Below are 27,488 nucleotides of genomic sequence, written 5' to 3'. Positions count from 1 at the left end.
AACACATCTTCATCCAGTAACCTGTATTTACATGCAAATGTATTGGTTTATGCAAAACAGCAGAGGCCTCGGAGGAGGGTTTTTTAGTCTCAAGCTTGTGCAGTCATTGAAAAAGAGAAGCAAAGCTGTCCCTGAGGTACTCCACGTCCGCCTTGCCTCTGGGAGCTGGGCCGGTTCCAGGAGGACGGCGACTGAATTAGCTCGCTTTGCAGAGAAAGGCGAGCAGCGCCCCTACCCGGAGAGTAACCGGGCGCCTGCAAAGTCGCGCATGCCCACTTCGGCCTCCCGCCCCACTCCTAAGGCGGCGACACTTAGTGCGCAAGCACCATCCATTGGCGCCGACTCCTCCCCCTAAGGCGGGAACGCACGGGGCCCAAAATGGCGGCCAGCCGGTACCGGCGTTTTCTTAAGCTCTGTGAGGAATGGCCAGTGGACGAGACCAAACGGGGCCGGGACTTGGGCGCTTACCTGCGACAGCGGGTAGCACAGGCCTTTCGGGAGGGAGAGAATACCCAGGTGACCGGCGGGGAGGCGGCTGGGACGAGGGGAGGAAAAGATGAGGCAGGGGCGGGGCCAACTAGCGCGCTAGCAGCGGGATCTGCGCATGCGCGCGTCCTCTTTCCAGGCCGCACGTGAGCGCGGACCCCCGTTTCTCCCCAGGGAGCTACTGAGAGCGACGCCCTTTCTACTCAGCGCTCTCCCCCGGCTGCACCTTGGAATTACCGAGGAAGCTTTTTTAAAATTCCAAATGGGCCGGGAATTGCCGAGGAAGCTTTTTTAAAATTCCAAATGGTCCGGGCGCGGTGGTTCACACTTATAATCCCAGCACTCTGAGAGGCGGAGGCGGGAGGATCGCTTGAGCCCAGAAGGTCAGCCTGGGCGACATAGTGGGACTCCGTCTCTGCAAATCAAAAAACAAACAAAAACTTAAGATACAGAATCTCTAGGGGTGGGATCTTGACCTCATTGTTTTAAAAGCTCTCTTGGTGATTTAAGGTGCAGACAGTTGAGATCACAACACCAGTGGCAACTGGTGACAGCCTCAGCTTTTTGCTCCCATGTCACGGTAACGTTATCTCATTATCTCGCAGTGTTATTTTTTTTTTTTTTTTTTTTTTTTTGAGACGGAGTCTTGCTCTGTCGCCCAGGCTGGAGTGCAGTGGCCGGATCTCAGCTCACTGCAAGCTCCGCCCCCCGGGTTTACGCCATTCTCCTGCCTCAGCCTCCCGAGTAGCTGGGACTACAGGTGCCCGCCACCTCACCCGGCTAGATTTTTGTATTTTTTAGTAGAGACGGGGTTTCACTGTGTTAGCCAGGATGGTCTCGATCTCCTGACCTCGTGATCCGCCCGTCTCGGCCTCCCAAAGTACTGGGATTACAGGCTTGAGCCACCGCGCCCGGCCGCAGTGTTATGTATTGACTGAGCTAATCCCCAGTTCACTCTACAGGTCCCCGCTAAGCGTTTGCGTTCTTCCTGAGCCCCTGTAAGCCTGTGCAGCAGGTTTGGGTCCTCAGCTCGTAGCTGTGTGTGAGTAGTAGGCCTACATTCTTGCTGTCCTCCAGGTTGGCGCTGCAGCTCTGCGATTCATTCGTTCATATTAGCTCGTATTTATTGAGCACCTACCATATGCCTGGAGCGGTGCTAGGGAAACAGCAGTGTTAAACAGGTGAAGTCCTGCCCGCATGAAGTTTTACATTGTAGTTCAGGACACAATAAACAAGTAGGTCTACGTAAGACAGATAAGTACTGTGATCAGCACAAAATAGGGTAGCATGATAAAAGGGTAATATTAGTCGGGTCTTTCTGAGGAGATGACACATAGGTGAGACCTAAGGCAAGAGGATGAGCCAGCCATGTACACTTGGTGGGAAGGACATTCCAGACACTGCACATGCCCAGAGGCAGGAGGCAGATTGACATGTTGGAGGACCGAAAGAAAGCCAGAATGGCTGCAGGGTAGTGTGTAAGGTGGAGTTTGCTAAGGTGGAGGTCAGGAGCCAGGCACAGCAGGATATTATCTGCTCTGATTAGCTGTTAGACCTCATTGTAAGGCAAGTGAGAAGACACTGGGGATGTTTAGTGAGGGGACTGATGTGCCCTAATTTACTTTTTTAAAGACTATTCTGGTTCTATGTGGTGAGTGGGCTATAGGGGGCAATAACAAAAAAGGAGGCTGGAGAGAAGCCGATTATGGTACTATAAGCAAGCGATGATTGGGGGCTTGGATGAGGATGGCAGCACAGAAGATGGGAGTGGCTGGATTCAGGTTATGCGCAGGTTGAGTCAGCAGGACTTGCTGATATGTGGGATGTGGGATAAAGGAAAAGAGAGGAACCAAAGATAGCACCTAGATTTTTTCTGGCCTGAGCATGTAGGTCTAAGATGGTGCCATTTACTGAGGCAGGAATAGGTGAAGTGTAGGAAGAATATCTTGAGTTCGGTGTTAAGCAGGTTAAACCTGAGATGCCAAGTACACTGATTTCCTAGTGGCAATGTCAAGTAGGCGTGCTGTATTTGAGCTTGGGGCTCGGGCAAGAGACCAGAAATGAAATGAGATACATACACACACAGTCTGAAGAAATGACTTGTGAAACTTGGCCAAGACCTGTCAAAGAAGGAACATGGTCTTTTTTTTTTTTTTTTTTTTGCAGCTTAGCCCAAAACAGAGCCAAGCCCGCCCACCTAAAGGAGCAGGAGCACGCCCAGTGGCATCATTGTGACTGGACTGCTGATTGGCTGACAGCCTGGGGAGTGTCTGGCCCAGGTTATACGATACCCAGGGCCCTCCCATTGTTCATGGTGGTCTTCACTGGCCCAAAGTGTAAAGATCTTTAAGGCAAGAATCTTATCTAGTCCCAATTCTACAAACCCCGTGAACTTCCTAAAGCTGTACTCCCTGCATATTTTTAGTATGAGCTCCCTGAAAATAGAGATGATGCCATTTTTATCTTTCCCCCTCTCCCCTACCAGTGTCTAGCATAGTTCTTGGCCCATAAAAAACACTCAGTAAATGTCTGAATGGATAAGTAAATAATTGGTTGTGGCTCATGAGACAATTGTCTGAATATAGTTTCAGATGTAGCAGAACTAGACAAAGAGAAGTTGTGAAGAATGAGAAAGGAATATTTGTGTGTTCTGAGTGGGGAGAACTGATTTGAGAGCTTACCATGTTTGGGAAATTGCGGGATCTATGGAAGAAGGCCATAACCTGGCCCTCACCACCGAGGAGCTTACAGTTTGGGCAGTCAGAGGCTCCATCTTTGGGGAGGTGAGAGAGCATTACATTCACTTTCTTGATTGTTAGTGTAAGAGGAGCCAGCAAAGGAGGAAAGAGTTTTCTCTTTTGGAGTTGTTATCACCTAGGGAAATTGTTCCTGAGCAGTCAAAGGCCCACACAGGTTTGAGTCCCAGCTGCAGATGGAAGTCATGGCTCTGTTGCGGATTCTGTAGCAGCTGATGAATGCATTCCTGGTAGAGTGAACCAGTGCATCACGATGGCAGCAGGAGCATTACTCAGGACCACTGTTGCGGTACCTCATCCTAATGTCACCTGAGAATGCACCTGGGCTTAGTAAATCTTTGTGGTAATTTTTGAAGGGCACAATTCCTTGCTGGAATTGAAAACACTACTGTGAGTCACTCCTACTGACACCCCCAGATCATTTATAAAGACCTTGAGAAAGAAGGTGATTCTGGTAGGCTGTTCATTAAACTGGCAGCAGGAGGTGGGGATTAGATCCAGTTGACTGACTAGTATGGAGCTCCTCCTTGGTTATGCTGGTTGCCAGAAGACAGGACTGGAGGGGAAAGTAGCTCTGTTCAGGCCGTCTTTCCATTCCTGTAGAGGAGAGAGGCAGTCAGTCCTCCTCTCAGCCTCTTGGCTTCCTTCGTCCTAATGATCACCCAGAAAGGTGCACAGCACACCTTTGCCGGCATGATCTCATTTAATCCTTAGTGCAGCTGAGTGGTAGCCATTACTGTTCCCATTTTACAGATGAGGAAACGAATCAGAAAAACAAGACAACACTCTGGGGGTTCTCTAGCCATAAGAGACAAGCCAAGTGAGAAACATACCCAGCCTTCCTGGCCCTAGTGTGCATTGTCTCCTGGGTGCCTGGCCTTTCCTCAGCTGCTGTTCCAAGTTATTGTTAGAACAACCTCTTTTTCCATGAACATCACACCACTTCCTTCCCCTGGCTGCCTGTTCAAACCTTTTTGGGCCATAGATAGTTTGAGCAGCAAATGGAACTCCCTGTGTTTACCCATCTATTCTTTGCCCCAGCCACTACCAGTCCAGATGGGAAGAAAGATGGTCCTGGGTGGGACACCAAGCAGAGAAAAGCTGGGTTAACTAAAGGGCAAATTAATAATTCATACTCAAAACCAGAGTACAAAAACTACTGCCTCCATTTATTCCACCTCAAATTGCCCTCTGGGGAGTCCTAAACCCACCAAGCAGGGAGGTGGTGGTGGGAGCAGGAACACACGTAACTCCTCTTACACCCCATATCCTATTGTGTAGTTTTAAAAAGTCAGTGTTTATGGGCTTTGCCCCTTTTGAATACAGTTTGTCTAAGAACACGTGTTTCCTACAGCGCTGAGAGATTAATAAAAAAATTGCAACGTGGGGGAAGGTGGCACAACAACTGTAATTGTTGACTTAACAACAGGGAAAGGAGCAGATCTTTCTAATGAGTTCATTAGGTGCTTCCTAAAAGATCCCGGACTGCACACCAGCACCCACTTATGTAGCATGAGTTGCAACTCTAAGGGGCGGCCTGGAAGAGCTGCTGCCCAGAAAGGTGCTCCCCCACCAGGGAGTTCTAATTGTATTGTATCCAAGTTTAAGTATAATAATATTGGCCCAGTTTGAAAGAAGTTAAACTTTTTCTTGAGTTTCTAATAATGTAAATGATATTTCCACCTTCTCAGAGGATAATTCAAAGGTTTTTTTATGATTCTGTTTTGTCAATCATCCAGTTGAGGCCTGGTCCTTGGCATTCCTCAGCATGGCAGGGAGCTAGCTCCCAAGCCACCTGGCATATGTTGGCCACGGTGAAGCCATCTCAACGTTGTTCACCCCCACTTGTGAGCCTCCTGAAGTCAGGTTTTTGAAGAGTGTCCTAAGAACAGATTATCCTATTTTTAGTTACATATTGAGCCCATCTAAAACCTGGAGTTGTAAGGAGAAGCATCTCTAAGACGGAATGCAAACATCTCCATCTTTTTTTCTCTTCCAATTCTGAATGGCGCCGGTGTGAGCTAGGGTAGTATTCACACCAAGGGGTGGCGTTTATGTCTGCATATGTAAAGCTGCAGTCCTCCTCCTGAAGGGATAAATTCTTAGCCACTTTTGGTAGGTCCCTACTTTATTCAAAGATCTCTGGGGTCTGCCTCTTGCCTCCTGGACAGGTAGCAGGCAATTTTGTGAGACCTGCAACGCCTCTGATCCGTGGTCCCAGCCTGTGTTTCCAGCCTTGCCTCTCACCACCCTAACAGGAGCCCCAGGCTCAGCAAGGGTGTCTTCTCATGGTCTCCCAAACTGTCCATGGTACAAGCGATTTTGGTCCTTTGAGACTTAAGTGCACTGTGGATCACCGTACCCCTACAATCCCCAAAAACCCAAACACAGAGTTTGTCAAGCATTTGGTGGCTTCCCAGGCTCTTGGAGCCCTCCCTGGGTTCCCCTTAAAAGCTCTGCCTGCCTAAAACACCCTTGTCTTGTGCCTCTTCATGCTTCATCCTCCCAGTCATTTCTGGTCCCTGTGTCACTCATGCCCAGGTCGCCACTCCTCACTCTGTGCACTGTCGCTGCAGTGAAACTTAGCCCTTCCTTGCCATACCTCCCCGTCAGCACAGCCTGGTGCCCAGCTCCCACCTCGGGTCTCCTGCAGCGGCCCGTGCTTCACAGCTCTGGCTCTCGCATGCTGCCCCGGGCAGGGTTGGTTTCTAATTCATGTGTATCTTGTCTCTGCAGTGTGCCTGCCAGCTTCTCCACAGCCGGCCTGGGTCTTCTTCTTTATGGCCCCTCACAGTCCCCTAGTGGGGCACTCTCTCTATAGTAGATGCTCAAGAAACACATTTTCAACTCAATTGAAGGGAATAGGCTCCCATAACAGAATGAACTCATTTCAGAAGTTCATTACCAAGTCTTGAAAGCCTTTTTTTATAGATCCTCTTGGACTCAATCCAGCTCTACCTTAATTAGCAAAGCAATTTGCAACACCCTTTCCCAAAAGTGCTTATGCATCCCTTTGTGTGACTAGACTAGGGGCCGCTGTACCAATTGCTGTCACCACCGAAAATTCAATTTGGAAAATCGAAATCACTGCCTGCGGCACCAATGTAGATTTGTATGTATAAAAGTTTAATATGGTAAAGAGAAATTTACTGACGACTGAGCAGGAGAAATGCGAAAATAGAGCTATAAAGGACACTCGTCAGATGAACATCTATTTTATTCACATTTGGGGAACAGTGTTGAATTTTTCATAATGTCCCCACTGCTGCCTTTTTCAAACCCAGCACTGCTATTAGTCCTAAAACTTTTAGTCCATGATCTCATTAGGTGTGAATGCAAAATCAGGTAATTTAAAGCTTGTATTAAGAATATTTCTAAAAATGCACAGTCCATTTCATCAGAAAAACTGCATTTCAGAACTCAGGAATGTTAGTGCTGGAGTCTGTGAATAAAATGTAAGCTATAGGAACATGGTGAGGCTTCTGGAATTTGACAGATGTCTCCACTGACATCCTTTTAAGGATGACTTTTTTAATTGCTGAGTTTGAGTTATCTGTGGCTAGGAACCCAGCATTGATCAAGGCCTCATCACTCCTCAGGCAGTAAGAACTTGCTAGAAATGGGTATATCTCAAACTCCTGTCACCTCCAGTGAGCTACTTTTACAGCCTCAGACACCTTCTGACCTCAGACAGGAAACTGGATGGCAAGTCTGTTTTAGGACTCAGGTGTTTGGTTTTCTTTCTCGGATTACAATTGAGTCCAGGAATTCTGGGAACTCTCTAGGAGACTGTCTCTTTCACACAGAGGAAGCTTAAAAAGTGAGAGTACCTGAGGGTCACTTTGCTTTTTGCACTTAGACTTTGTGCACTTTGCTCTTACAGGAGCAGCACTCTGCAAGGGTGACCCGCCCCCCGTGCCCCTCCTGTCTATGCTGCTGCCCATCAGAGATGGGACTAGGTGGCAAGGAAGGACAGCACCTTATACCACACATGCTTGAGGGTATGATAAAGGTTGCTGAGCAGCCTACTGGTGACTTCTCACTGTTAGAGAAGTTGGAGCAGGAAGGGAACTTGAGTTGACAAGGTGTTTGAGGGTGCGGATCTGGTTGGAATGCAGGTTTATCAGGAAGCAATGTTAGGAGCCCAGGAGAGAGGCAGAGGCTATGGGAGGAAGGCAAATCAGCATGTGGACTCCTTTCCTAAGAGCTTAGTTGGGAAAGTGGTGGGGATGGTGGCAGGATGGGAAGGTCCAGATAAGCGGCCATCAGGTGAAGACCGGGTGCAGCAAACAGCTGCTCTCTCGGCAGACCATGGAGTGCTCAGTGACCGCTGAGAGCCACCAGCGTCAGTCAGGAGTGAAGCCTCAGCAGTTTCTCATCAGTCCTCACTTCCGTTTCCAGCGCCACCGTCTGCGGTGCACACCATGCTGATCCACTGATAACATGCTGACCCATTCCCTGGGCACGGGCTCCACCTGGTCCTGTGCCTGGAGCGCCCCCACTCCCTTGGTGGTACATGCACCCATCATCAGCTGCTCGTTCTCCAGCACTTCCTGCCTGGCCCTGCAGGCCCATAGCACCTCATACATGCCCCTTCGTTCCACTCTCACCAGGGTGGTCCTAAACTGTTCTGTCCTTTCCCCTGTTACTTTGTGAGACAGGGGCCTGTGTTTACTGCAACTCTTTACTACTAATAACTGTAAGAAAAACTAGTCACTCATATTTATCGGTGTTCCAGGCCTGGAATTCAGAGCAGCCCAAGCATTACCTCATTTATCCTCACACCACCCTGGGAAGTAGGGGCTATTATTATATTTTCTTTTAAAAGAAAGGTTAAGTTGGCCAGTATGCTTCAAAAATGTTCAATGCATGAAAGACGAAGGCCGAGGAACTGTCCCGGATTAAAAGAGACTAAAAGATACATGACTGTTAAATGCAGCAGGACATCCTGTTTTTCCTTAGATTATTATTGAGACAATTGACAGAATTGGAATATGGACTGTGCATTAAATAATAGTGTTGTATCGATGTTAAGTGGCCTGAATTTGATCATTGAACTGTGGTTATATAAGAGAATGTTCTTGTTCTTAGGAAATGCACACTGAAATATTATGGGGTGAAGGGGCATTATGCTCCTACTTTCAAGTGGATCAGAAGAAAGATATGTATGTACAGATAACAGAGAAAGATAAACTGGCACCTTTATTAACTGGGTGTAGTGGTGGGTGCTTGTAACCCTAGCTACTTGGGAGGCTGAGGCAGGAGAATCACTTGAACCTGGGAGGCAGAGGTTGCAGTGAGCCGAGATCGCGCCACTGCACTCCAGCATTAGCTTTTGGCTATGCATGCCCTGCTGAAGAAATGTTCCAGATGTGTTCATCCAGATGTGTGCAGAATTCCATTCTAGTGGGACTTTCCCTGGAAGAGCTGACTGGCAGCAGGGAGGCACCAGCCTCATCCTTTTCCATTCATTCTGTCCACTCAGATAATGACTTTGATTATTATTCAGCAAACACTGGCCACCTCTTCAGGCCATAATCCTTCCTCTTCTGATGTATCTAGCTGTTCTCATGATGAGTAGCCTGAACTCAGGAATGGGTCAGGTAGAACTAAATGATGGATTGTCTTTTTTGTTTGCTGTAAAGTAGGGACCTCATTTGACATGCACAGAGAGGCAGCAGTGGAGCTGCCTATTAAACTCCTTTACTACTGATTTATTTATGCTCTGCCTTCTCCAAGGAAGGATTTAAGTTAGGAAAAAATCCATCATTTGAATTTTTGGGGAAAAAAATGTAAAAGAGAAAGTTTTGTTCTGGGGAGCTTTTCAAAATTCTTGGCAGAAAAATTTAAAGAATTATACATAAGTAATAGCAAGGACAGAATAAAGGGAAAGTTCAAAGAAGTAAGAGGGAAGAGACCACGCCTCCTCTGTGTGCTGCCTGTCTTCCTGACCACGCCTCCTCTGTGTGCTGCCTGTCTTCCTGACCACGCCTCCTCTGTATGCTGCCTGTCTTCCTGACCACGCCTCCTCTGTATGCTGCCTGTCTTCCTGACCACGCCTCCTCTGTATGCTGCGTCTTCCAGAGAATGCCCATCAGGGGCATCGTTGTCTCTGGCACCAGATAATTTACTTATATCCTCCTTTCTATGGCAACGCCTCAGGGTTCTGGGCCATCTCCTTTCTAGCAGGACCTAACTGTGGTCCTATCTTGGTTCTCCTCAGTTTGCCCATTTTATCTTAAATGTTGCCACCTTCATGTTTCTTCCCTTGTAGAGTTTCAGCAGCTCCCCACTTATCACAGATGAAAACTCAGGTGATTTTTTTGGGTTTTTTTTTTTTTTGCCTTTGCTAAAAGATTCTGTTGGTCTGAGGCTGGGCATGGTGGCTCACGCCTGTAACCCCAGCACTGGGAGGCTGAGGCAGGCGGATCACTTGAGGTCAGGAGTTCGAAACCAGCCTGGCCAACATGGTGAAACCCTGTCTCTACTAAAAAATACAAAAATTAGCTGGGTGTGGTGGCACATGCCTTTAATCCCAGCTACTCGGGAGGCTGAGGCTGGAGAATTGCTTGAACCCAGGAGGCGGAGGTTGCAGTGAGCCAAGATTGTGCCGCTGCACTCTAGCCTGGGCAATAGAGTAAGACTCTGTCTCAAAAAAAGAAAAGAGAAAAAAAAGGAATCTACTGGTCTGGCCTGAAGCATCCCAGAGGATTCCTGCGTCCTCTTCCTTGCTGACAGCGTCTCCTCCCCCAGGAAGGCCTGCCCTTCTCCCTTCTGCTTGCTGACCCCTGTGCTTCTTTCAGAAGCTAGCGTCGTCTCACTTCCATCATGCACTGACCACTTGAGCGTGTGGGGACTCCCCCACTGAGTCCCTGTAGCCCACTCTGCCCAGCACCCCCTTTGTTAGGCATGCCTTTCCAACCTTACATTTCTATTGTGGCATCTCCCACTGCAGCTGGTGTCGTGGCTCACAAGTCACAGATGCTCAACAAATGCTTGTTTACTGATTAATCTGATTTTTCTGCAGGTTGGGGAGTTGATGAGGCAGAGCTATGCCTCCAAAAAGTAGTTTCTAATAGCAGAACTATAGTCCAGGTTTGCTTCCCGCAGAGTGGAGAAGCCAATGCTAGCTGCAGGCCTGCTTCCTGTGAATGCCTTATTAAGTATGGTCTTTCCTCAAGGTACAGACACTGTGGGAGGCAGGACTCCTTTGCTTACCTCCTTGGGGGTTCTTTGCTTTTCAGGTTGCAGAGCCTGAGGCCTGTGATCAGATGTACGAGAGCTTAGCGCGACTCCATTCAAACTACTACAAACACAAGGTGAGTGGGCCACAGTCTTTTATATCCCCAGCTTTCTGACAGGACAACTAATAAGAATGAGTGAAAATCTGACTATGTAATGTTTTGTAAAGAATTGGCTTTGCTGCTTTCAAATGAAACCAGTAATTTCAACCAAGCCAACAGAGGTGCCTGGTAGAGGCCTTTACGCCACTTAAATAAAAGCTGTATAAAATTGTGAATACAGGGAAAAGGGAAGAAACAAAGAAAACCAATTATGAATAGAAGCCATGTATTTGATATGCCAGTGTGTGCTCCTGGGAGTGTCTGACAGCCGTTGGATTTATACCTATTTTCCCATTCACTCTGATGGAACTGACACCTCCCCACACTCTGGTGATAAAGGTGGGATGATTGGGAAAGTGCTGTCCTTTCCGGAGCTGGGCACCAACATGATTACTGTCAAATTCCATTTAGAGTAGTTTTTCCCGTACTTGAAAAATGTGTTCAGTAACTCCACAAACATGTGGCCATATGCTTATGTGGAAGATGGATTTTTTCTAAATCCTCCCTACTAACATGTGATCCATGAGCAGCAGCATGGGCATCACCTGGGAGCTGGTTAGAAAAGCAAATCAGGGGCCCCACCCATACCTGCGTTTTCCAGGGAGGACTCCATGGGTCCATTAAAGTTGGAGCTGCCTCCTGGAGACTGGACTGGTTCTTGTAAGGCCAAGTCTTAACCTCAAGGTGGCGCTGCTCTTCTTGCTAGGCCTGGCCTCTGGTTGCCCAGGGCCCAGATGAAATGCAGTCAGAGAGCAGGGCTTGTGTACTGATCGTTCCCCTCCCTTCACTTCCTCTCTGCCCCGGTGAGCAGTACCCTCGCCCCAGAGACACCAGCTTCAGTGGCCTGTCGTTGGAAGAGTACAAGCTGATCCTGTCCACAGGTAATGAAAGCACAGCTGCCTTTTCTCATTGGTTTGCAAATGACTCTGAGTTTGAGTGGCCAAGGGGAATTGTCTAAGAAGACAGCTTTGCCTGATGGAAAGTCTTGTAGAACCGCCCAGAGGAAATTCTGAAGCTACAGGGCTCATGCATTTTGACCATATACTGTGGAGAAGGTCAAAGGCGTTATTTAAAAAAGAAAATCTATCTTTAGTGCTTTTAAATTCAAGGCCGGGCAGCAGGGAACAGGGGAATACATATTTGCCAAATGGAAGTAGTTGAAATCAGGATGGAAGGAAAATAATTTTATTTTTATGGTCCTAAGGGGGCTTTATAAACAATGAAAGTTTTAATTAAAACAAAAAGCCATTCAATAAATGTGTTTGGGGATATCCGCCTAAGAGTTATCTGACCCAGGGGACGTGGTCTGTGGGTTAGATATGAGTTTAGGTATGTTTTAGAGTCATTGGTAGACTCTGATTAACAAGAAAGGAAACATCCTGCCAAGCCTGTCCTTTCCTTAGTTCCCTATCTCCATTGTCCCTAAGGAGGGGGGCCAGAGAGCCATGGCTGAAGTAGGCAGGTACTGGAAAATTACTATTTTTGTTGCCAAGTATATTATATACAAAAATAGGTTAACCTTTTCTGGAAGGGCATGGCCCTGACACATTTCCTTCTGGTATTCTAGAAATATGTCTTTCCTCTTCTTCTGGCAGCCTTCAGCAACTTAGTTTTGAGGATTTGGGCTTCTAGAAAACCATCTTCTGAGATTAAAACCTGGTGGTGTCACCTGCTATTACATGTCAACTCTAACCCTGTTTTTATTCCAGTACTCTCTGGGAAAGGGGTGAAGATATTTTGGCCAGGCAAAATCACTTTATTGGCAATTTTTTTAATGTGTAAATTTACTCTTCTATCCCTGGGTCCGTCTAATTAGCAGCATTTATGCACATTATTGTGAGGGCCCTGGGCCCTCACAAAGTTTGAGCAAAGTTTGAACTTGAAGTGAGGGTGGAAATAAGTTCCAGGGGCCCTGCCTCTGCCCTGTATGTTGTTCACCTCGGGGCAGCCTCTGCAAGTGGAAAACAGGCAGCAACGAAGGCTAGGAGCTAGTCCCACCATTGGTCTGCGCTGCAGCTTGTTCTGGCTGCGAGTTTAGTTCCAGGAAATTTGCTGAGAATTTGTTTTCACAGCAAGCCTCGTATTTTTGTTGCAAATTGTGTGGCGTAAGCTTACCAAATGTTTCCTCTGACAGGACAAGAAAAGACCTGCAGCACTTTGTAGTGAGAGGCTTTGAGGGCCTGGCGAGTCTGAAATGTGCTGTGTTCTGGGTCACGTGTGTGTCCACCCCAGGACTGGTGTCATGGAAAGCGCCTAAGGGAGGCCTCAGGGCTTGGAGATGGACAGTGTCCCTCAGTGTCCACCTGGATACTGGAAACGTGGACTTTTGGAAAAGCACCAGAGCAGGGGCATTTTTCTGTCACCTTTTTTGGTCAGAAAAGATACTCTTTTTTCTCCAGTAGTTTTGTTAACATGAAAATTCAGGCCGGGCAAGCAAAACAATATTATAAGAATATCTAAAATTTAACATATACATAAAATTAGATTTCATGGAACATTAGCCCTAGAGACTTCAGAAAAATGGTTCCGTACTGGGGGTGATTTTGCCCCCCAGGGGACATGTGGCAATCTCTGGAGACATTTTTAGTTGTCACAACTGGTGGTGGGGGCAGCGGTGCTACTGGCATTAGTAGGTAGAGGCCGGGATGCTTCGAAACAGCCTTCGGTGATGCACAGGCCAGCCCACAATGAAAAATTATCTGGCCCAAATTGTTGGTAGTGCCAAGGCCAAGAAACCCTGCTTTGGTTCCTGGGTGTGGGGACGTTTATTTTCTTAAACAAGAGCCCCTCCCACCCGCATTGTGGTGGAGATGGCTGCCTTTTCATTGAGTGCAGGCTGTGTGCCAAGCAAGTTACTTTCATGATTTTCTTTAATCCTTACAACTTTTGAGGTACATGTTTTTTTTTTTCTTTCTTTTTCATCTCTCCCCAAGTTGTCTGCAGATGTATGTTTTTATCTTCATTTTACAGATGAGGAACCCAAACTATAGAGGGTTGAGTAATGTGCTTGAGGGGACCCACAGTGGGAGACAATGGGCTGGGATTCAGGCCTAAGTCCATCCCCCTCCCAGTGCCTGCTTAACTCCACAGCATGTGCTGGGCCTGCACGCCAGGATTCAAATCCCTGCTCCACTTCCCAGCTGTGCAAACTGAGCAAGTTACTTCACCGCCTCCTGCCTCAGTTTCCACACCTGAAAACGAGACAGGGCTGTGTGGAGCAGGCCAGATTTTGCGATGGACCATCTGGGCCTGTGGGTTGCACAGCAGACAGCGCAGGGCCATTTCTTTGCCCTCATATGGAGCAGGGCAACGAGCAGCACACCCCACTTTGATGCCGAGGGTGAGGAGAGGGCAGGAAACCACTGAGAGCATGCTGGGCACATAGCCTGGCACACAGTGCTCAGTCACCGCGAGTGGTCACTTCTGTTACCCTGTTTAATCTGCTCTTCAGAAGCTGGGTCTACACTTCCCTTTTTCAGGAACACACTGTGTGAAAAGCAAGGCATGCTTGTGTCGGGAAAGCCCCATGGGTCCAATCTATGTCATCAAGTTTTAGACTTCTCTCTCTCTTTTTGTCTTTCCCTTTTGCAGACAGCTTGGAAGAGTTTAAGGGAATGGATAAAAGCATGTGGAAGAAACTGCAGGAGAAGTTTTCCTCCAGGGGTCCTGAGGAGGATCATAAGGCCTGAGCTCAGGCCTCACCTCACCCACATATCTAGGTGTGGAGTCGTGTACATTGCCATCGTCAATAAAACTGCCCCAGTTTTCCCGTGACCTTACGGTTTGGGAATCTCCTCTAGCCTTCCCAGAAAGGCAGGCTCTAAAGAAAGTTTTAGCCTCAGAAGGGATGGCGATTGGGCTGTCTGCTGTGACTGCTGCTCAGGGGAGGGAAATCTGGGGAGAGGAAATGCGGGTTTCCCTCTGGGCCTGACAAGGGAAGGTAATGGGGCCTCGGCACAAGGTGCTTCCTGCAGGACCACAGGAGCCCCCGCCCCTCTGACAGGGGTCTGGTGCCTCCTGGCAAGATACTCAGGCTCTGTTTTGTTGTAGGAGCTCCTGGGAAGAAGCCAAAAATAGCAGTAAATACTGAAAAGGGCATCCTGTTGCAAACAGAAAGCATCAGGGAAGTGTGAGGCCCAGAGAGGCAAAAAGCCTGCTTGGCCCTCATCCCCACTGACTCAGAGAAGGACGAACCTCAGGCCTCTGTCCCTGACCTTGCAAAAACCCACGTTGCCCAGTTGGCTTAAGGGACAGGGAAGCTATAGACAGGCCTTGGCCAGGCGGGGCCTCAGCTGCAGTTGGCTTCAGCATTGTGGGCAGGTTCTGTAGGTGGCCACAAGTCAGAGGCCGTGTTGGCTGAGGACATGCACAGGGTCACCTCATTATTCCACGGAACTTTGGCTCTCCCTGATAGACACATTCACTTTCCTAGTTCAGCATTCTTCTGTCTGGAACTGTGAGGGACCAGGCTGGGCCCACAGCGCCCCTGGTGGGTACAAAGTAGAAATGATAGACACATTCACTTTCCTAGTTCAGCATTCTTCTGTCTGGAACTGTGAGGGACCAGGCTGGGCCCACAGCGCCCCTGGTGGGTACAAAGTAGAAATGGGTTCTCAACCTCATCTGTGTCTAGGCTCCTCAGGATGTTCTGAAATGCATAAAATAAAATCGACAGGAGTGCAGTAGAAAATAGTTACACTGCCGGGCGCGGTGGCTCAAGCCTGTAATCCCAGCACTTTGGGAGGCTGAGACGGGCGGATCACGAGGTCAGGAGATCGAGACCATCCTGGCTAACATGGTGAAACCCCGTCTCTACTAAAAATACAAAAAACTAGCGGGCGAGGTGGTGGGCGCCTGTAGTCCCAGCTACTCCGGAGGCTGAGGCAGGAGAATGGCGTAAACCCGGGAGGCGGAGCTTGCAGTGAGCTAAGATCCGGCCACTGCACTCCAGCCCGGGCGACAGAGCAAGACTCCGTCTCAAAAAAAAAAAAAAAAAAAAAGAAAATAGTTACACCAAAATGCAGCTCTGGGTAGGGAAATCTCAGGGGAGGACCCCTGCGAAGATGTCACTCAGTGCATCTCCCGAGAGCCTGAGGAGAGGCCAGGCCAGCGGGGAGGGGCTCTTGTTCCTGTCTTCTGCCAGTGTGTCCGGTTAATCCCCACAGCCCCCGAGGGAGTGCAGGAAACATCCCTTTTTAACGGACTAGACTTCTATTAATTTATTTAAGGCAATTAACATATTAGTTCTCAGGCCAAAGGATTTGTAAAACATTACACCAAAAGGAGAAAAACAAGCGGTCATGAAACAGCCATGCGAACGCCGCGCAGCCCTTGTTTGCCTGGGCGCACAACTTCCCCAGGAAGCCTGGAAAGAGGCAGGTCCCAGGAGCAAGATCGTCCATCATGGAGTCATCAGGCCACCTACAGCCATGCCAGGGTGGCATGGACACGACAGTGAGGTCTGCACTGGCTACAGCAGATCTGAGGCACGGAGGGAGCTGTACAGCCATGGGCAGGGCTGAGCACAGCACCCTTGGAATAAGTTAAATAACAAAGCCCTAAAATCACTAGTAACAGCATTACTGCCACCTCCCCCAGAGGCCGGCAGCAGCCAAAATGTAGTGCTTGGAGATAAAGGGGTGACCCCACTTTTAACTACCCATGAGGACTACAAAGAGTTGTCAGTTATTGCTTTAAGGGACAAAGGTCTCTAGGTAGGATTTGTCTTCTGCTAAGGCATTAAGGTAAACTGAGTCCCAGTGAACTTTCAAGTCTTTTGTTTTTAAGGGCTCTAAGCAGGTCTGTCAGCTCTGAGGCTCCCCCTCCATGCTGTTGAAAGCCTGGGTCGGTGTCGGGGTGTCTGGCAGAGTGGGAGTGGAGGCTGGCCAGCTGGCTGGGCCACCCAGCCTGGGGGAGGGGGCAGTGTTCTTCACAATCGCAGTCTCCAGTGATGAGCATCCCCTGTTGGGGCCTTCAGTGGCTCTTCTCAGCGGCTCATGCAGTTCTGGACATCCACAAAGCCTAGGCGTTGCCTGCGTTTCCGCTGCTCTGTCATCTAGGGTTAAGCAGATGCCAACAGGCCCGGTCAGGCCTCCTGGCACCTTCTTTCCATGGGTGCTGTGGCAGGGCTTGGCGCCCGTCTTCCTCTCTGGGCCCAGCTGCTATTCAGCACTGGCGGGCCAGGGCCCCTCGGGGTGCTTTAAGGATGTCGATGTCAGCACCAAACCCTTGTTCTCAATTAGCGTGTCACAAACCCCGGATGTGATGCAGCTGAGAAACCAGCCCACTAACAGGCTGCCTCATCTTCATGCAGGCACTGCCAGATGCAGAGGAGGATGTCTAGGCAAGAGGGCCTTAAACTCGGGAATCCCCTCAAAGGACCTACCTGGCAGCTGCAAGAGGAAGGGGATGAGAGACAGAGGGCCCCACCACCCTGTACTAAGTTTCCACTTGGCTTTGTCTTTAGCGGCCCAAGGCAGGGGTTGTCAACCCCAGTCTGACTTGCCATGTAGGGGAGAGTGGGCCCATCCAGGGCCAGAAGTCAGTGGGGAAGAGGGTGGGGCAGGAAGGATGCAGGCAGGCAGGGGCTGCCCAGGGATAGAGCCCAGGGTGGGCCTGGGATCAGGCAGGGTGCATACCTGCTCCTTGAGCTCGTTGAGCTGGGCAGTGAGGTGGGATACCAGCTTCATGGTGGAGTTGAGCTTGTCCTGGAGAATCCGAATCTCGTTCTGCTCCCCCTCGCCCTCGTTGCTGACAAGGGACATGGCCCGCATCCGGGGGAACCAGTCCAGGTTCTTGTTCTGAAAAACATCACCAGTGGGGTGAGCAGGCGTGGGCCCAGCCCAGAAAGGCCTCATTTAGAGTAATGTGGGGGGAGGCTTCTGCCACACCCTTGACAAAATTACTCTTCAGGGATGTGTCATGGGAAAATCTGAATTGACCTGGTCCTCCCTGGGGCCAGAGTGAGCTGGCAGTCAACCCTCTGCCACTGAGACAGGCTGACTTCCGTTAGACAGCGTCGGCAGCTGAGTTTGAGTCCTTCGCTGGTATCAGCACCATCTGTTTACCCTCATCACACCCCCTGAGGGGTGAAGGAAGGCCTCTGCACCCAGACAGACCCTGGATCTCCTTCCTTCCTTCCTCCCGCCCGCCTGCCTGACAAGCACGCCCCACGCCCCGGGAAGACACAAGTCAGACAGATGGCAAACGAAGGGAGCGGGAGGCTCCGCTGAGGAAAGCTGGCATCTGACACGTGTCTGGGAGGCAAAGCCACGTTTCCCAGGACAGAGGAGTGGGGAGGGAAGGGCACCAAGCAGTTCTCGGCTTCCTTGTTCTAAGCTGTGAATTCTCAGACCAGCAGATAAGCCTGTACACAAAGATCAGCTTGAAATACAGACTTAAAACGACAAAGAATTCCTTCTTTATGATTCATTGTCTTCACTCCATTATTACAGACATTGGACAGATGATATTTAAAGTTTTTCCAGGCTCCCCTTCAGCCCAAGACCATCTAGTTCAGACTTTTTAGGAAGCAGCCTGCCTTCCCGCCAAGCTAAGAAAACACTCCCTGAGAGTGGCCCACAGATCACTGGCCACAGGCAGGATCTCCCCGACTCCACCCCTCCTCAGCATCACTGCACCACAGGCCCAGGGATACCACACGCGTTCTTCGGGGCTGATGGGTTTGCTGTGGGATTTTTCCTGACACCCAGAAGTGGGAGGAGGCCCCTCCGCAGCAGCGGGCCGCTGGCAGGGCTCCCGTGCAGCCCAGAGCTGCTTCCAGCTGCTGCTCCTCGCCCTGCTGACCTTTCAGCAAGTGTCTGCAGCTGTCCGAGCCCCTCCCCTGGCCTCCCAGGGCTGACAGACAGATGTGGCCACTCCTCTCCAGAGCCCAGGGTACTCAGAAGCTAAAGCCATGAGGCCTCTGGTGCACAGTGATGTTGACTCTAGAATGGCTGGCTGGTTTGGGCCCACAGGCCCGGCGCAGCCCCTGCTCACACCTTGATCATCTGGGCCACGTAGCTCTCGGGGCCTGTGTAGTCGGTCTTGTTCTTCACGCGGACCAGGACAATGAAGTACAAGTAGTTCCACATGTTGTGCTCCAGCTTGATGTGTTCCTCAAATGACACAGTCTTGTTATCAAACTTGTCCCTCTCCAGACCTGAAGGTGCAGAGGGCGGGAATGAAACCATCAGCCATCAAGAGCCACTGCAGGGCCACCTGCTGGAGGGGACCCAGCTTGGGGGCGGGGAGGCATTTATTCTCGGGATGAGCGCTTCCAACAGCTCGCTCTGGGCTATTTGGGTCACTTCTATTTGAAGCAGCAGCCACTTAGTGGAGATCCTGCCCTGCCGCAGCTGCAGCCTTCCTGCAGCGGCAACCGAGGACTCTAGGAGTAAACGCCAGAATTCCCCGAACTCGGGAAGCATGAATGGCTGAATGAGTGAGGTCCTACAGGCCATACAGGTGACACCTGCCTGAGCCCGAGGTGGCTGGTGAGGGGACTAGCACTTCGTTTCAGGGGTGGGAAAAGCACTGGACTGAGACTAGAAGCTCCAGGCACTGCCTGGGCTCATGTCCTCGCCTAGAAACCCCAGGGGTTTACAGGGATGGCCCTGTCTCGCTCCCTTCTGACTCCAAGTTCAGGGAGGGTCATGTTCCCCCCAGTTCTGGGATAAGCAAATGCATCAAATCATCAGCCCCAGGGCAGGATTCCCCAGGGCAGGAAGGGCCAAACCGCCACTGCCGCTGGCATCAGATGATGTCCCAGCCCCGCTGCGGCCTCCACAGAGCAGGAAGCAACCCTCACCACAGATGAAGCATGTCGTCTTGAGAATCTCTTCCTTCTTCTGCTTCTCACTACGCAGGTCAGCGAAGGTGTCGATGATTACCCCAAAGATGAGGTTCAGCACGATGATGATGACGATGAAGAAGAACAGGAGGTCATAGACCACTCGCGCTGGGAAGAGAGACTCCTGCGGGGGGGTGAGGCAGGGAGGCTGGACCCAGTGGTTCCCATATTCACCCGGGCAAGACAGGACTCAGGTGGGGGCCAGGGCTGTGATACTGGGGACCCCAGCAGAAGGAAATGAGGGCCTCTGGCTTGGGGGCTGTCAGATGGCAGTGGACCCAGCCTGGCTCCAGAGCAAGAATTGCAAGCAAAAGCCCTGAGTTTGGGTTAGGAAAGCGTGGACTCAGGACACGCCGGGGTGAAGGCCTGCAGAAGGAGTCAGGTGCGGGGAGGTAGGACTACGAGTCTTGGCGTGTCTCTGCCCCTAACACTGATTAGGGAAAGAGGCAGCTCTGAACACCTCTGCCCACCCTCAGGACGCCTGGCCACACACATTCCAGAAACCCTGTCTGGTCAGGGAGGCGGCCTCTCACTCCTTCTCAGCAACAGCAGAAGGACTGACATTCAGGAACGTGGCTGCCCAAGCCAAATCATGAGGCCTCCTGATGAAGCTAATCAGCTCCGCCCTCTGCCCGCCTGCTGTGGGCTAGGAAAGCCAGTGGTCACCGTCCCTAGCCCTGGGGCAAAGTTTGGTTGCCAAAGTCTTTCCTTATGGAATGAGAGGGTGAGGGGGCAGCTGAGCAGTAATGTCATGGAATTGGCCAGGTGTGGAAAGCAGAGAAAAGGGGATACAAGTTCGGAGGAGGGGGTTCAACCCTGAATATCTGATGCGAGGCCAAGGACTCTCCACAGTTGCTGATCGGGACAGTGGCTTGGGCCCCGCAGGTTTGGGAGTGGGCAGGAAGGAGTGCTCACATCTTTGGAGGGCTTGCGGAGAATGTCGCCTACACCACCACCGTTGCGTAGCCCATGGTTCATGACAGTGACGATGCACATCAGCAGAGTGTCACAGGCCCGCTCTGTGCTGTCCAGTTCCCCATCCTCTGCAAGCAGAGTGTGCTCAGGCCCAGGCTGTCAGCTCCCCCTCCCCACCCAGACTGCCACACACACACCACCCTCACCTTCCAGGACCTCGGGCACCGAGAGCCCCGAGACACAGTCCATCTTGTCCCCACTGCAGGCGTCCACAAATGCAGCAGCTCCATGTGGCATCCCCAGGGGGCTGGCTGGAGGGGACATGAATGAGGTCACCAGGAGGTCCAGTGCCTGACCTTATCATCCCCTGGCTCTGTCCCCAGCATCACATCCTCCAGGAAACCTTCCCTGATCCGGCCAGCCCTCCACTGTCCGGCCACAGTGAAAGGTCATCACGCCTCTGCCCCCCACTGGGTTGCACACTAAGGGCAGGGAGGGGTCTCTGTACCCCTAGGCCTGGCACACGGGTAGCTTCTGCAAATACTGGGTTTAACATGAATGACAGTGCAAGGAGCTCCAGCTCTCAAGCAAGGGGTTCCTTAGGGGCCAGAGACCCAAGGCTCTCCCACCCACTCTGTGTGTTCCAGAAAAGACTGGAGGCAGACTGGTGTGAGCTAGACGTCCCCAGAAGCCAAGAGGAGAAGCAGATGGGAGCCTGGTGAGGTAAGCGCTGCAGGTCCTGGTCCTGATGCCAGACACTTGTGAGACCCAACCTCATTCCCCACAACCTGCCCAGGAGAGGAAGCCTCCAAGACCTGTGGAGTGGTTGTTGGGCAGTCGGTCGACCTCAAGGATGAAGTCATCCTTGAGGAAGAGGAAGCCGACGATGGAGAAGAGGTAGACCAGGATGAGGGCCAGCAGGGCTGTCAGCAGGATGGAGCGGCCATTGCGGGTCACACTCTTGATGACGTTGAACAGGGTCTCCTCGCGGTAGATGAGGTCAAAGAGCTGCAGGATGGGGTTGAGATAGGGATGGCGCCTTGAGGGGCTGGGCCGGCCAATCTCGCTAAGGATGCCACTGGAACCCTGAGGGCTGCCCGGGCTCCAGAGTTTCCCAAGGCTCCTCCAGGGAGGTCTCTGCACTTAGTCAGGAGTAACCAAGCTGGGTGGGTCTGTCAGGGGAGCTTCTCAAAGAACCTGGAATTCTAAGGTCACAGAAAGGGAGTGGCCCAGGGGAAGACACGAGGGGTGAAATGGGTGGCTGAATACCAGCCAGCTCTTACAATGCCCTTGCTACATGCCAGGAAACAGTGTAAGTGCTTTCCATGCATTAGCTCATTTCATCTCACAATTATTTTAGAAGGCAGGGGCTGTTGTAATCACCATTTTACAGGTGAGGAAACTGAGGCATGGGGCAGTTAAGAAACTTGCCCAGTTACACAGCTAGTAGTAGCCCAGCTGAGATGCAAACCCCTGGTCCAGCTCCAGAGTCCAGGCTTGAACCACCACTGTACAGGAGAAAGGGGTCAGATGACTACCAGGAGTGGATCAGGGCCTTGAGGGCCAGGCTTGGGTAAGGCAGAGGAAGACTGAAATCTCACTGCTCCCAGCCCAGGAGCAAAGCGCTGGACAGAGAGACTGGTGACGGGGAACTGCCAACAACTCATGGGAAGCCTCAACCACCTCATGCCCCCATCCAGCCCCAGCCCACCCAGAAGGCCTCACCAGGATGCTGTAGAACAGCTCATGAGCAAAGAGGCCCAGGACACTGGTCAGGATGTAGCCCACGTGGTAGAGGAATTCCATGTCCATGACCATGGCCTTATAGCCCCGGATGAAGGTGCCACGGTTGCCCACGAAGCTCACCACAAACACGATCTTGTTGGTCAGCTGGGGGTGAGTGCAAGGCATGAGGGTCAGCGCCCTACCACCTAGTCTGAATCTGCACACATGCCTCCCCAGTGCCCAGCTCAGAGCCTGGGAGGCACGGCATTAACGAAATTGCTTCCAGAAATACATCTGGGCGCCTGGGACTCAGAATACAGAAGCAGCCCCTTGGGTCCTCAGTTCCAGGAACACAGTGAGGTATAGGCAAAGGAGGATGGGGACAGAGAAGACCACTGACTGAGTCTATCAGGCAAAGGTATTCCTTGCTCAAAACACTTTATTTCCATCTGTCAGGAGATTGTCATTATATATGAATCTTCACATCTGCCGCGTAGCAGTGCCCCTGGGCAGTGCACAACCAGCAGTGTGCACAGCCACCCTGACCCTGTTGTTCCAAAGGGACTCTTGAATTTCTGTCTCTGGGTGCCAGCTGCCCTCAGATGTTGAGGGAGAGGAAGAAGGCACAGAACAGTCCCTGCCATCGGTCTATAAGGAACTTGGGAGCCCAACAGAGAGGGGGGGATGGGACGGAGCAGTGGCTTTTGGAAGCAGTAGGCCAGCCTGCCGTCTGAATGCAGTGAGCATGAGCTTGTTTGGGAATGGGGGCTCCCCCTCTGGCACTCACATTGAGGGCACCCAGGATGTTGAGTGTGGGCCCGATGCCCAGATAGTAGATGGAGCGTAGGATGAGCGCCACGATGAGGGGGCGAATGCTGTAGCGCTTGGTGAACAGGGCCGCAATGGAGAAGCAGATGAGGATCCAGAACAGCAGTGAGATGAGAGGGGAGTCCAGCACGCCTAGGGGCCAGGGGCAGGGTGAGCAGGGCTCCCTCAAGCCCACCACAGCCCCAGAGCAGGTCCAACAGGTGCCGAAAAGCCACCTTCTCCTGGCAGCCTTCCTGGTTAAGTTCCTGGTGCCTGGTTTTAGTCTCCTCCATTACACCTGCCCCTTAGGCCTAAGCGGGAGGCCCTGTCCAGCTGCGGCTACCAGGTCTTGTTTCTGACTGACACATCTGTGCATGTGCACGTGCACGCATGCGCCATCTCCCATGAGGTCAAAGACCCTGACCGTCCCCTTGGACCGCACCTGTGTCTCCATGATGTAGTGAGAGCCCACAGGATGGCGCAAGGGGGTGCTTTTGCACACTCTGCATCTGGTCCCCTCAGAGGCCAGGTGGCCTCAAGGCTCTGCCCCACCCCAGGGAGGAGGCATGGCAGGGCCAGGGGAACCTGCCGGCCAGCCCTGTGTTCTCACCTGTGGACGCGCCCTCCATGTAGGGGTAGAAGAAGGCAATGATGATGTTGATAAACACGGCCAGGTTGAAGGAGATGCTGCCCCACAGGGTCATGCGGCGGGAGAACCAGTAGATCAGCGGCATGCCTGAGGAGGAGGGCAACGGCGAGCTGCTGGAGGGCCCTGGTGAGCACCCTCTGTCCCTTGCATGCGGGGACCCGCTCAGAAGGAAGCCACACATGGAAGAGCGCTTCCTTGGGGTGAGGTGGGGGTGGGCGCAGGGCACCCACAGGCAGGCAAGGGAGGCCATTATAACAGGGTGTCAGTGAGCAGCTCCAGACCGCCCCACCCTCCCGCCCGCGGGTCTCACTGCGGAGCTTGCGCTGCCACTCCATCTCGTTGTGCAGGAAGGAGGACTGGTCAAAGAAGTCGCTCACTTTGCTGCCCTGCTCGTCCTGCTCGGTAGTGGTGAAGAGCCGGTGCTTGGTCTCCTCCGTCAGGAACTGGCAGATGCCAGGCACTGGGAACACGATCTGCTCCATGCTGCGGTCCTGCCGCACAATCTGAGCACGCACAGCACATGGTCACACCCAGCCCAGGCCCCCATGCCCACCCCTGCTGCCCACAGGCCCACCTCGATCTGGGACGTGTGGTTCTCGTAGTAGGCCAGGGGGTCTTCCTCCTCCTCCTGTGCTGGCACTGAGGACTTGAGCATCTGTGACAGCTGCTTGTTGTTGAGGCTGAGCTGGAGATGGGGAGGGCGCGGAGGTCAGACCCCAGCCTGCCCATCCAGGCCTGGCACTCAGCCCCTAGCCTCCCAGGCCTTCGCCCAGCTCTGAACTACACTTCAGCGAGTGTTCCCGCCAAGCCAGACCAGGCCAAGCCCAGCCCAACTAGGACGTAGCCTCGAGAATCTGGTGCCAAAGGGAGGGGAGCGGGAGAGCCATTACCAGGGAATCCCAGAGGATAGCCAGGGCCTTCCTCAGTCCTGCCCAAGTGCAGCCCGGGTCCTGCTTAAAGCTTCCAGACCCACCCCAGACCCACCTGAGCCTTGCTTCCATTTCTCAGTCTGAGTTTCACCCCTGGCTGCCAGTCCCGATCAGCCTCCTGAGCTGTACCCCCAAATTCTAGCCTGGCTCATATTCTAGGGCCTCACTCTGTTCCAGGCCACGCCCTTGGGTCGAGGCCCCTCCCTGGGCTCCAGGCCCTGCCCCCACCCCAGTCTCGGGGCCAGCACCCACCATGGAAGAGATGCCCTCGGCCTCCTCCTCTTGAATGCGCTTCACCGGCTTCAGCAGGTGCTGCAGCTGTTTATTGTGCCTGGAGAGCTGAAGGAAAAGGCAGCACAGTCACCAGGGCATGGTGGCTGGGCAACATGGTGGCTGGGGACGATGATGGTGACTGGGGGGTGATGGCAGCTGGGGGAGCATGGTGGCTGGGGGGTGACAATAGCGACTGGGGGTGATGGCAGCTGGGGGGCATGGTGGCTGGGGGGTGACGATGGCAACTGGGGGGTGATGGCAGCTGGCGGGGGCATGGTGGCTGGGGGGCGACGATGGTGACTGGGGGTGATGGCAGCTGGGGGGCATGGTGGCTGGGGAGTGACAATGGTGACTGGGGGTGATGGCATCGGGGGGCATGGTGTCTGGGGGACATGGTGGCTGGGGGGTGACAATGGTGATTGGGGGGTGATGGCATCGGGGGGCATGGTGTCTGGGGGACATGGTGGCTGGGGGGTGACAATGGTGATTGGGGATGATGGCATCTGGGGGGCATGGTGTCTGGGGGACATGGTGGCTGGGGGTGATGATGGCGACTAGGGGGTGATGGCATCTGGGGGGCATGGTGTCTGGGGGACATGGTGGCTGGGGGGTGACAAAGGCGACTGGGGGGTGATGGTATCTGGGGGACATGGTGGCTGGGGGGCATGGTGGCCGGGGGAGTGATGGCTGTCGGGCACCCAGGAGGCCACTGGTGGAACTGGTACCTGCAGCGCCAGGATGTAGATGTTGTGGCCCACTTCACGTGGGCTCACCTCCGAGTTCTCACGCTCTTCTTCCTGCAGGTAGGCCTTCTTGATGACATCCACCTGGAGGGGCAGTGCCTGTTCCAGTGCTCTCTTCCTAGGGCGGTAGGGCCAGCCTGGCCCTCATCTCCATCCCACCTGCTCCACCCAGTCCTGCCCGCCTGCCCAGCCTCACCAGCTCCTGGGGCCGCAGGCTGATGAGGATGCGCTCGGCATTTTCACTGTCATGCCGGCTCTCCATCAGAGCCAGGAGCAGTTTGGAGGCATTGTCCTGGGTGGAGGGGTGGAGGGAGGCAAGCCACAGTCTCAGGGTCCCCACCATGCCCCTGACAACGTCTCCCTTGTTCCTCTCCATAACAACTCTCCCATCCCACAAAAGGTCAGGTGCCATGACCTTCCCATCCTCCCTCCCCTAGGCTTAATGAGAAGCATCCTGCACAGCCAGCCCACCCATAGGCTTGCCTTCACCCCCACTGTGGCAAACACTGAGCTACCCAGACAGCAGACACACACATAGCAAGTCCTCAGCTAAACCAGGACATATCTGTATCCAGAGGGAGCGTGTGTTTCAGCATGCTTGCTCACACGTGCACTCATGTATAAACATGCGAATATTACACACACCCTGCACACACCACACACTTGTGCATCCAAATGATGCCCCATCACACAATCTAACACCCACATATTACACACCACTATGCACACTTAACACGCAAGTCACACATACGTACACGCACATCACATGCACACCCAGCACTCACACACCTGCCACTGGGCCCCACCTTGAGCTGCAGCACCAGATCCATGCGGTACTTGCACAGGGGGCTGATGTCATTGAGGATCAGTGCGGTGATGATGTCTATGCCATTGGACTCGTGAGTCACAATGCAGGTCTGGCAGGAGGCAGTGGGGGACACAGGGCCCAAGCCCTGTCAGCATTGTGGCAGCTCCAGAGAACTCAGCCTCTCTCCCTGCCCCAGCTGGCTGCAGCTACCCACATGTCCACACTGCCACCCTGGCTGCCGCTTGTGCCACCAGGCCAGCTAACCTGGTTCTCATGGCAGGGGCCCTGGCAGTACTCAGTGAGGGTCTCCAAGGTCTGGATGACGAGGCCCACGTTGTCCTCATTGATGTAGAGCCCCAGCAGCCCCAGGCCGCCCGTGGTGCTGCCGCACATGATGTCCAGGAACTGCAGCGTCTCGCACACCAAGTTGTAGTTGGTTTTGTTGTTCTGACAGCGCAGGAAGTTCTGCGGGGCACAGATGGGTTGGGCACAGCACAGCTGCAGCACGGAGTGGGAGGCTGGCCTGGGGAGCATGATCTTGTGTGCTGCAGGGGTAGGGGAACCACTGGCCACAAAGCAGCAGTGCCCAGGCCAGGGCACACATGCCATAGAGGGACACCGGCCCCAGTGCCTGGTCTGCATGCCGGCTGGCTGGTGGTGGGAGGGGCAGGTGTGTGGCAAGGCACTCACCTGCAGGTCCCGGTTGTGGTTCTCGCACAGCAGCTGCAGAAAGCGCAGGATGGGCTGCATGATGAGCACGGACGTGCCCATCTCGTTGCTCTGCACACGTTCGCTCACCTCGTGCCCCCGGCGCAGGCTGGGGCCCAGCGAGTAGCGGGATGAGGAGCCAGGTATCGAGAAGGAGGCCACGCGGCCTGTGGGCGAGACCTGGTGAGGCTGGAGCTGCCCACCCCCTAGGCCCCCACCCTGCACATCTTATCCTGGGAGCCCCGTCATGCTGTGCCTCTGCCTCACATCCCTGACCTTTGGTGGTGGGGTCGACTGGCTCACGGTCCTCATGTGGCTGGCTGCCCAGGTCATTCATGTTGACTGCCACAGTGGACTTGGTCTCCTGCTGGGCCCGCTTCATGCGGTCGTGCAGCACCTTGAAGAAGCGCTCTGACTTCTTGTCACTCATCATCAGGTTGTGGAAGGATTTCTGGAGGTGGACAGTGGCCAGGGAGCAGCCTCAGCACTGGACCC

The 27,488-nt window shown here is 52.7% G+C and overlaps 2 protein-coding genes across 2 annotated transcripts in view; one reads left to right on the top strand and one right to left on the bottom strand.

The window, feature by feature from the left end:
* Positions 1 to 318: 318 nt before the first annotated feature.
* Positions 319 to 14,359, top strand: LOC117087059 (ubiquinol-cytochrome-c reductase complex assembly factor 2). Its single transcript, XM_033216822.1, has 4 exons — positions 319 to 516; positions 10,487 to 10,561; positions 11,397 to 11,466; positions 14,177 to 14,359. Exons 1-4 carry the CDS (start codon positions 379 to 381, stop codon positions 14,272 to 14,274), a joined length of 381 nt encoding a protein of 126 aa, XP_033072713.1. The 5' UTR covers positions 319 to 378; the 3' UTR covers positions 14,275 to 14,359.
* A 1,918-nt stretch (positions 14,360 to 16,277) lies between these two features.
* Positions 16,278 to 27,488, bottom strand: part of ITPR3 (inositol 1,4,5-trisphosphate receptor type 3) — a 77,234-nt gene continuing 66,023 nt past the window's right edge. The window contains exons 41-59 of the mRNA XM_033216821.1: positions 27,270 to 27,444; positions 26,976 to 27,160; positions 26,550 to 26,750; positions 26,284 to 26,394; positions 25,674 to 25,769; positions 25,460 to 25,561; positions 24,714 to 24,800; positions 24,107 to 24,217; positions 23,843 to 24,035; positions 23,494 to 23,619; positions 22,864 to 23,036; positions 22,077 to 22,241; positions 21,167 to 21,359; positions 20,558 to 20,662; positions 20,352 to 20,479; positions 19,395 to 19,560; positions 18,586 to 18,746; positions 17,224 to 17,385; positions 16,278 to 16,640 (exon numbers count right to left, since the gene is read on the bottom strand). Of these exons, the coding sequence (XP_033072712.1) occupies positions 16,572 to 16,640; positions 17,224 to 17,385; positions 18,586 to 18,746; positions 19,395 to 19,560; positions 20,352 to 20,479; positions 20,558 to 20,662; positions 21,167 to 21,359; positions 22,077 to 22,241; positions 22,864 to 23,036; positions 23,494 to 23,619; positions 23,843 to 24,035; positions 24,107 to 24,217; positions 24,714 to 24,800; positions 25,460 to 25,561; positions 25,674 to 25,769; positions 26,284 to 26,394; positions 26,550 to 26,750; positions 26,976 to 27,160; positions 27,270 to 27,444 (2,709 nt within the window). The 3' untranslated portion in view covers positions 16,278 to 16,571. The remainder of the gene's footprint in view (positions 16,641 to 17,223; positions 17,386 to 18,585; positions 18,747 to 19,394; positions 19,561 to 20,351; positions 20,480 to 20,557; positions 20,663 to 21,166; positions 21,360 to 22,076; positions 22,242 to 22,863; positions 23,037 to 23,493; positions 23,620 to 23,842; positions 24,036 to 24,106; positions 24,218 to 24,713; positions 24,801 to 25,459; positions 25,562 to 25,673; positions 25,770 to 26,283; positions 26,395 to 26,549; positions 26,751 to 26,975; positions 27,161 to 27,269; positions 27,445 to 27,488) is intronic.

This window comes from Trachypithecus francoisi, unplaced genomic scaffold (assembly GCF_009764315.1).
Source record: "Trachypithecus francoisi isolate TF-2019V2 unplaced genomic scaffold, Tfra_2.0 Lachesis_group10, whole genome shotgun sequence".
Classification (NCBI taxonomy): domain Eukaryota; kingdom Metazoa; phylum Chordata; class Mammalia; order Primates; family Cercopithecidae; genus Trachypithecus; species Trachypithecus francoisi.
This window is presented reverse-complemented; position numbering and strand designations above follow the sequence as displayed.